This window comes from Citrus clementina, unplaced genomic scaffold (genome assembly GCF_000493195.1).
Source record: "Citrus clementina cultivar Clemenules unplaced genomic scaffold, Citrus_clementina_v1.0 scaffold_2, whole genome shotgun sequence".
Classification (NCBI taxonomy): domain Eukaryota; kingdom Viridiplantae; phylum Streptophyta; class Magnoliopsida; order Sapindales; family Rutaceae; genus Citrus; species Citrus x clementina.
In genome coordinates this window covers 13,272,479-13,282,076 of record NW_006262688.1, presented here as the reverse complement: position 1 = coordinate 13,282,076, position 9,598 = coordinate 13,272,479, and the positions used below count along the sequence as shown (strand labels likewise).

Below are 9,598 nucleotides of genomic sequence, written 5' to 3'. Positions count from 1 at the left end.
AGTGCCCAACTTTATTTATCAACTGTGAACTAAATTTATTTAATCATAAGATAACTTATATTTATGTCTTCTGTGAATCCATATGGTGATCACATAAATACATATAATATGATTAATTGGACTTTGATCAAAATATTAATGCAATTAAGATATTTGAATAAAATACCTCATTAATTTTATTAATCAGAAAAAATATTTATTACAATTAAATAAACACATATACTTTTAAAGAGTATATTTTTCTAACATATACACATAAGAATACTATTTACAGTGATCAAAGTGTTGAAGTTTGATTTAACATGTATGGAGAATGAATGTTTGTTTGAGTAGAGGTAATGTTGGTGAGCGAATTGCAGAGGTGATGCTGGTTGATATTTGATTTAGCATGTATGAGAATGGAGGCTGAGTGTTTGTTTGTTTGAGTAAAGGTAATAGAGGGAATTGTAACAAATGTGAGTGTTTGTTTGCTTGAGTAGAGGGGGGAGATGTGTTGTCCGTTGAGTTGAAATGTTTTAAAATGAAGATAACTTAGTAATTTTCTATAAGCTTTTAAAGGTATCGATTAAAATTTTGCCAAAATCAGATTTTAGGGTATTGAGGTAATTTTTGAAGTACGGAGGTGTACCTGCTGCAATTAACTCGACTTGGGGAGGGGTCCTGAAGAACGCCCGCGGAGCCGGCAAACAAACAAATTCTTCAGTGTTTTTAGTAATGGCGAGCTCTACTTTGGCTCTTTCCTCTGCGCTTCACTGGACGAAATTTGAATCGTCGATCTTAATTTCACGTAATTCACGCTCCAGGTAAGCAAATTAATACGACAATGACACTTACTTGTTTAATTGAGAGTCTGTTAATTTTAATTCAATTTCCATTCATTTACTTACAGAGTGAACCTTAGAAAAAAGCGCGCTGGCGGAATCTCCTGCGATTATTCTTGCCTTGAAGTGAGGTTTTTTTTTCTTGCTTCTTTAATATTGTTCAAAATATATTGTTGTTAGTTTAAATTTTTGTCAAGCTGCGTACATATACTTCTTAGCTGATTGCTTTCTACGAAATAACGAGCGAGGCACTCGATTTTTTTTTTTTTTTTTTTTTGTATTGAACGTAATGAGCTTGATATTTTGGGAGTACTTGGCTGTTAAGTAAAAAGTATAATTTATCAGATTGAGACCTCCCAAAAGTGTAATTCTTTTGAAATAGTTATTATAATAATTTGGTGATGATAATATGTGAAATCTTATTTTTATTTGCTTGTAATAGTTTTGATTTGTGACGTAATTGTGAATAATTATTATTTATTTGTTTCCCCCTGCATGTAGCCAGCGTTGCTAATTGGCTTTTGTTTCTAGCATTTTAGTGATAGGATAATTTTTAAACAGGGAACATATCTTTACAACCATTCATGATAATGGCATGTGAATTCTACAAAATGGAAATTTTTGGATTTCAGTGTTGCCGAGAGTATATAGCAGTAGTTAATTGTTAGGAATTTGCTCGCTTTTTATGCTTCATGTATTAGTATTAACAGCTTCTTTGCTATAATTGAATATAAAGTTGATGGTTCTGGAAGTTACTAAGAAAATATAAAATGTTACTTTTAAGGTTAGGGATGTTTCCTATCGGCCCCCAGGGACCCAGGTCGACATTTTAAATGGAGTTAGCTTCTCCCTTCCTGAGAAAAGGTACGTGTTTGTGGTCTGATTTCATGGTGTGAGCTTGTTTTTGTCCAATTGGTCCTGTGTGGGGATCAACCGTAGGGTTCTGTACTCATGGACTAAACTGTTTGTGGTCAATTACTGCAGTTTTGGTTTAATATTTGGACGTAGTGGAAGTGGGAAAACCACTCTCTTGCAGGTAATTCACTGGTGTGTACGCTATTGTTTTCCTCATGGAAGTTTTTAACGTGCATTTTGTACATCCCCCTTCTCTTTTATAATGTATGAGTGTTTACCTTCTCCTTCCGTCTCAGCTTCTTGCAGGGTTGAGCAAACCAACATCTGGTTCCATTAACATACGAGGATATAACAATGATGGCGAACCAAATAACTCTCCTGAACCATTACCACCAGAAAAAGTGGGAATTGTCTTTCAGTTTCCAGAACGGTATCAGAAGTCAATTGGACATTTTCACTTTCATTTTTTGTCATGATAAAGAATTTTAGGGATCTCAGATGTTGTGGACTTTTATTTTTTCTCATCTGTTATATAGCGAGTTTGATTTTGTTCCTAGTTGGAGTATACTCTGCAAAGCCAAAGTAAATTTATTTTCTGAATCTTCTTTCTATGGTTCATCTGTGTTTATGTTACTTTATTTCCATTATAATTCAGTTCTAGGAGACTCTTGCTTGTAATGTACTCCAGACTATCATTTCCCACTTTCAACTGTGTGCCTCTCTTACAGTTATTCATTTCATTATTGTGCCTAACATTTGTTCTGTTAATTTGCTAACAAGTTATGCTATTGCAAACCAGGTATTTTGTGGCAGATAATGTACTTGATGAAGTTATATTTGGGTGGCCAAGGCAAAGTGGTAGCATTCAATTGAAGGAGTACCTTGCTTTGAATCTCCAAAGAGCTATTAACTGGGTATCTATGTGCCTTTCATTATTTACAAAAATTCTCTATGTATTTCATATCTAATGGGCATATATCCATTTGCTAACCTCAGGTTGGATTAGATGGAACTTCTTTGGATAAAGATCCTCATTCTCTAAGCGGTGGCTATAAACGTAGGCTTGCATTAGCAATTCAATTGGTAAGAACTTATAGATCATTTTATAGTTAAATTCAAACCCGCTCAAAAATGCATGTAAACATTCAAGTGCTAAAATGCTTCAATAGTTTGAAATTTTCTTTAATTTTAATTTTATTTATTTATTTATTTTTGGCCATGGGTTAAAAAATTGCTACTAATGATTGTGCATAGCTGCAGAATATTTCGAGTGCTAATTGCTGGTTAGATTTATCCTTTAGGTACAAGTCCCAGATTTATTGATATTGGACGAGCCTCTTGCTGGTCTTGGTATGATATCTCATCCAGTGCTGTTTTCCTGCATTACTGATTGTCTTCCGCTTAGGGACTCTTAACAAATCTAGACTTATCCAACAATTAATCTTGCATGATTCTTACAACTCTTCGGCTCTCTCTTTGTTAATACTTGCAAAAAACCTTTCAAGCCTTTTAAATGTATAAGTCCTCTTCTTTCAATTCTGGTTGGGTAGCTGAATTTTAAGAATTTTTGCAGAATTTGCACTGTAGTAATTCTTGTTTCATAAACTGATAATTCCTAGTGGATGCTTGGTAGCTACATGATAAAGCTAGTATACTGTTGTTTATTTATTTATCTTTTTAGAATGTTTTTATTTGCCAGATGCATAGTTGTTTACAGGATAATTTGTTCTTCTCTTTGAAAATCTCCTACTTAATATAAATCTTTTTACCGTTTTAACTCTTTCGGGAGATGTGAGCCTGAAATCAGGAAATATCTAGGAATTAATGCAGGGTAGTTGAATATATTGATGCTTGTGTGAAATTTCTGTATATAAATCAGAACCTCATCTGGCATTACCTTTTCCTAAGTGCTATAGCCAATTTTCCACCAGTTATTGATAATGCAATTTTGGAAATCAGATTGGAAAGCACGTGCAGATGTTGTGAAGCTTTTGAAGCATTTGAAGAAAGAATTAACTATACTTGTTGTTAGTCATGACCTCAAGTAAGTTTATCTTTTTCAATTTCCTCTTCTAAATTTTTGTTGTTAGAAAATTATTTTATTTTCTATCAATATGCTGTCTAAGTACGGTTTTGAGACCAGAGACACATCAGATTGTCCCATGGACATGTTAAATCCAATTTGACATATCCTGTGCATGCAGTAAATCCAATTTGACATCTTAAAAATTTTTGGACTCTGAAACTCCATAAATATTAGACATTTGAACATATTTTAATGAGCACGTATTTGTCTATGTTCTAGGAAAGAAGGACAGGTGCATCCTTTTTTAATTTCTGTATGTGGACAAAAAAGATTTAGCCAGTATATGGTGAAAGAAGTGGTAGCTATGGACAGGTTTCATTCCTGATGTATAAGTTCATTGTTTCTTCTCCACCGTTTCTGGGAAAAGAAGAAATTATCTCTAATGAGCATTTGATAATCTCTGACCATGGCAGTTTTCGGCATGGCACAGACTAAGAAATTATGATGAGTAGTAAAAATTTTAAGTTGCAAAAAATGCGCTTCACAAATCAATTTTCCTTTTACCAAAGATTAAAGTTTCTGTAGATTACAAGTAGCTTCTATCTGGGTTTGGAGACAACACGAGAGGGGGAAGTACTGTGATCCCTCAATCTTTTTTCTTCCTTTAATATGTCGCCCAATTCTAGTGCTCTTGCTACATACAAAAACATTCTTACAGTTTTTTAATGTAGTTACATCTCTTCTGCTGAAGAAATGCAGAAGTGATGTTGTCTAATTGTATATTTGAATGCCTAATTTCTTAAAAGTATAACTAAACCAATACTAATGTCATCAAAACCCATAATAGATACTCATGTCATCCAGTGCATAATAATCTGTTTCATTTAGGTATAAAGTGGAATATGTTTCCATGAACTTCCATTATAAGAAATTTAACCTTTCCCCTTTATTTTACAGTCATTGATGTGTTTGCTTCACCGGTATTTCGTTGATCATATGCATTTGTGTGTACTTCTTTCACATGGAGCTCTGGTTTTTTTCATCTCAGAGAGATGGCAGCTCTGGTTGATCATTCTTGGAGGATGGACATGGGTGGATTTCTGGTTGAACAGCGCATACCGGTGTAATTTGGGAGTCAGCTACTTCCTACCTTTCCAATACATTATACTATGAGGTGGGGCCTTGATCCTTCTAGTTGTTTTGTCGACAATTGAAATTGTTTATAAAATTCCACAACACAGAATAGAAAAGAAATATAAATCCAACTTCATATATTGAGACCTTTTTAATGATTCTCCTATTTAGTTACTCCAAAAAGGTTGGGATAAATGAATTTGTGGGTGGACAGTCAAAGGCTACCTTTTCATGTTATCAGGCAACATGATTGGGACCAACATCTGCAAATTTATGTGTTTGGCAGGGAAATTAATGTGTGTAAACTTCAATCTCCGAAAGCTGTAATTTGAAACCTAATATTGAACAATTCCAGATTTTGATTCTTCTATGCAATTTATTTTGACTGACTGAACTGTGCATAACACAGGTGTCAAAATCAAGCATCTAGGAAGTATTTGGGTGTTTAAGAATTCAAGTGACACAATCAACCTCATCCGTTACTAATTGAGAACCTTACAGGTCACGAGTCTCAAACAACATCATGTAATTAAGAACCTTACAAGGCACTTAGTGCCACAGCCTTTTTAATACATGGTGGAAGATGGAATCCTCCTTATTTTTCTCTCTTTCTCCAGAGTTCATTACCGTTTTTCTCACAATCTACAAGAACATAGATAATATTACAAACCATCACATTGATGCATCTTATAACTCATAAAGAACCACTGCTGCTAAGCATTTCCCTCAGCTCCTCTGCTACAGCTCCAACACCAGGTCTACATTTCAATCAATAGAAAAGGGTCAGGCTACATATTTATAAAAATTATAGTCTTTTGTAGAAGTGTGGCCACAAGACATGGTTTATAATCCAGTGTCTTTGGCAAAAACATGTTAACAATTTATTTCAATTATGTTACTGCTTTTTAACAGTTCTTAACGGTCAATTTTCTATCAAGTTTGAATGCATATTGGTATTTTTCATATATTGTATGGGGCGAAGTCTTTTTAAAGCGAAGAAATATTAGTTGATATGGTTTAGTTAACTGATAGAAGGAAAAAATTAGTCGATATATCAGCGTGTTGGTGCTGCTGATCACATTAAATAAACATATATGAGGCTTTCTTTATAGATTAGCGCTTTTAAATCTGTACATTGTGATGAGTACCAGCCAAAAAGAAAAGTTTTGTGTTGTGTACAAACAGATGAGACATGATTTTTTTATGGTTGGAGATGAGATGGTGATGGGAATACCATATGGTTTACACTAAAAGAGCTGAGCGTCTGTGTTTTTCATCTTTTATTGAACTATAGTATTAAAGTTGGAATATGGAAGAAATAGATGATTGCTATTTTATAGGAAAAGTGTTTCTGCATGCTAATTAGTGCACATTCTACCCTAGTATTTGACCACTCTTTTCGTCTAGTTTTTCCATACAGTGCTTGAATCTAGTTTCCTATTATCTTCCAAACTTTCCTTTATATATCATTAGTTATTTATTCTACTTACAGTTCTGTTATTTTCCAGATTTCATACATTTTTATCAGTATACTTATGCTTTTGAATGCTTGAATTACTGAAAACATTTATCAGATATTTTTCATTTTATGCATCTTATCTGAAGAAAGATTAGCTGTATTGTCGTTTGGTGGCAGTGATAAGAAAAATAATCAAAACTAGATGTTGCAGTTGTTAGAAGTTGAGTAAAACTGTCATTCTATTCTCCTCTGGACAAGAAGTAGAACTGGCATGCTGGAATGCATGCTGAAAGCCTATTGGCATCATGGCATTTTTTCTTCCTAAGAATTTGTCTACGGTAAGGTCACAGATTCTTTCCTGCTTATTTTGCATGCATGGCCAAGTGAAGGACAAAAAAATTGCTTGCAATTTATAATATCTTATTTTTTTATGGGTAAAAAAAAAGCAACTAAAAAATTTAAGAAAAAGATACTTACAGTCTGCGTCTGTTTTGATCCAGTGCTCCCTATTTCCACTTGAAGTACTGCCCCTAAGCCCATATTGGGACAACATTTTTTCGATCTTGTGATATTCTATCTGGTCCTTCGACTCACATCCCGGGGGAGAACTTTTGTTGTCATTGTCCAGGCCTCCATCAGTGTGGACACCCTCATAAGGACTGCTCTTGATCTTATTGGTGCGGGATTTTAACTCCTTTTCAGCTATAGACTTTTCAGGGTGAATTTTCCTGTGGAACATTTGTATCACCTGCATGGCACTTATATATAGTTAGAACAGAAATAATATTATCCAGTATATATGCCTGAAGTTATCATCTTTATTTGACAAAGATTCCCTCCCAAAAAATTTATTGTGTAACATGTAACATTCTTGTATGATAGGGATTGATGATACTCCTGCAATCATGTTACAGGATTGATAAAATAAAAATGGGAAAAATATGTTATCCAGTATATACTCTGTAGTTAATTTTGAACTATGTAAAAATCTTGTTTGTTACAGAATTTATAATCCTGCAATAATGGTTACATAAGGTTGTGTTATTTTGTGCTAGAATCATCAGATGATAACCTGGCTATGAGATCCTTTTTGAAATGGATGGTTTGAAATATAAGATCTGAACATTTTAAGCACAGATGACTTTTACACCATGCAGTGTACTCTCAATGAATGGCCTTGATCAGGCCCTTACACTTGTAGAAAATGTGAAACCACCTCTGAATTACTCACTCCCAATATTTCTTTGTTAAAATGGAAAAAAGGTTACAGACAATCTACACCCTTTGATTCTAGTAGTTCACTTCCATCTATCCTGGATGTCTTGGCTTTGTTGTTTGCAGAATTAATGCATTAAGTTTCTTAGACTACAACATCATGATCTACTGATTATTAATATGAGGTTTCTACCAAAAAACAATTAGTAAATAGTAGCTCTTGGAAAATCTAGTGCTAGAAGGCATACCTTATGCAGCTTCTTCTTGGTTGAAACAAATGCAGTATCACTGTCCGAAGGGGTTGGGCTTTTGGAAGATGCACGAAACTTTTTAAACATCTTCTTAATGAGATTTTTGACAGATTTATGCTTTTGCTTGGCTGGCATCTCCACTTTACTAGACTTTTCCATGGAACTTTTGTCTGTTGTCTCTCTTCTATGAAACAGCTCCATAAGTGATGCCTTTTCCTTCTTCACCTCTATAATTGTTTCTGGAAATTCAATTGAAGACCCAAATAGATATCCTTGGAGTGGACACACCATCATCTTTCCATAATCTTCAGAATTGGCTCCTTCCATTGGGTTGTCACAGAGTGTAACAATGCTAACATAACTATTTCTTCCCGATGTTTCAATATTTTCTTCTTCTTCTGCTTCAGCCTCAAGGAACTTCTCTAGTTGATCATTAATGAGCTTTAAGTCATATTCTGTGACCTCTGTTTTTTCGTCGATTATGTTTTCCCCAGATATAGCAAACGTTGGTGTTGCTGGTTCACTGGAAATGGGTTCCATACCAAGAGTTCCAATGGTAAGGAAGCCGTGGAAGGGCTCGGAGATAACTGCAGATGTTTCTTCATTGAAGCTTTCTTTCGCTTCCTCGGCCTCAAGTTCAGAAGTGGAGTTTTCATACTCCCTTCTGGAATGCTTTGAGGATTTTGATCCATATCTTGATCCAAAGTTTGGCTTTGAATCATAGTCTTGGTAATCAAGGGTTGACTGAGCTGAAAGGCAAATGCAGTAGTTTCCTGAAATTGAACCCAAAAGGAATTAGGACATTATCAACAAATGTGAAGAAAGATCCGACCGGTTAGTTTGAGAAAGTGAACTGGTTTTCCATTTTTATTTTTCTACCCGATAGGGCAATATGGACCTATTCTAGTCGCTGCAACGCTTTCAGATTTGTAATCATGGTTGCTTGGAGACCGATTAATTGCAATAACCCTGCAGTTATCGAGGACGCGTACAAAAAAGAAGGCCACAATACTTGTGCTGATTTGCCTATTTAATACTATTCCTTGTGGAGAAAACTGGTGGTCCTATGCCCAAGATGGGTGTTCTCCGCCAGTTTTCATGGAGATAATTTTGGGACAACCTGAACGTATGATATGATTCTGGCAGAAAATTATGCTGCTGAGGCACTTTTTTTTGGCGTTCTGAGAACGACCTGTTTTTTAATCCTCGAGTGCAGTTGCAGAAGTTTATCAGTTTCAAAATATAAGTAATTCCAGAGGAGTTTAACTTAATCATACAATCTTGAACTAAACTGATGTGCTAGATTACACGTTGAGCAGGCTAAGTTATCTTAGTAAGTTGTTATGTGATTCTTTTGTAAGTGGTAGCATGCCATAGGGATTGCTAAGCTGGAATACAGTTTATGAAGTAGTTATAATACCAAGGGTGAAATCCTTGAATGGCTCAACGCTATTTTGCCGTTTTCTCTGGTGCTTCCAGCCTAGTATCTGCTACAATTTCAGGCAAAGATGAAGTTAAAAGATTTGTAACATTTATGATGTTTTGAAAATTTGTAGAGTAGGTACTTACATTCATTTTGATCTCACTTTCGAGGGCTTGATGAAGGAACACATACGAAGACAGATATAGATATGTAAGGGGAGAGAGACCTTAAAAATGATTATTAGATTGCTCAAGATCGAAATAATGAGTATCTTTTATCATGATTACTAAGGGACAGTCATTGCTAGAAGAGTCTTCAGATAGACTTGAGTTTGAGTGGCGAGACAAATAGAAAGATACAAGATTTTGGTTGGCTGTTCTTTGTCAAGATCAAATCATGTAAATTGGAGAGTGG

General features: G+C 34.8%; 2 protein-coding genes across 9 annotated transcripts; one reads left to right on the top strand and one right to left on the bottom strand.

Annotated features, from left to right (window-relative positions):
• Positions 1–572: 572 nt before the first annotated feature.
• On the top strand, positions 573–6,885 carry LOC18052963 (ABC transporter I family member 11, chloroplastic). 8 transcript variants are annotated; one of them, XM_024191735.1, is made up of 13 exons: positions 573–803; positions 890–947; positions 1,606–1,685; positions 1,806–1,857; positions 1,973–2,106; positions 2,476–2,590; positions 2,673–2,759; positions 2,978–3,026; positions 3,636–3,720; positions 3,982–4,074; positions 4,751–4,876; positions 6,507–6,633; positions 6,796–6,885. In XM_024191735.1, the coding sequence occupies exons 1-11, from the start codon at positions 715–717 to the stop codon at positions 4,827–4,829; spliced, it is 921 nt and encodes a 306-aa protein (XP_024047503.1). In that variant the 5' UTR covers positions 573–714; the 3' UTR covers positions 4,830–4,876; positions 6,507–6,633; positions 6,796–6,885. The 8 variants fall into 8 exon arrangements, with proteins under 8 accessions (XP_024047503.1, XP_006447031.1, XP_024047504.1 ...); XM_006446968.2 differs by lacking the exon at positions 3,982–4,074; XM_024191736.1 differs by lacking the exon at positions 6,507–6,633 and having other exon boundaries at positions 6,796–6,860.
• Positions 6,510–9,336, bottom strand: LOC18052962 (protein LAZY 1). The gene is made up of 5 exons (XM_024190768.1): positions 9,331–9,336; positions 9,182–9,248; positions 7,759–8,534; positions 6,942–7,058; positions 6,510–6,872 (listed from the first exon to the last, which is right to left on the bottom strand). Exons 1-5 carry the CDS (start codon positions 9,334–9,336, stop codon positions 6,510–6,512), a joined length of 1,329 nt encoding a protein of 442 aa, XP_024046536.1.
• Between the last annotated feature and the right edge of the window lie 262 nt (positions 9,337–9,598).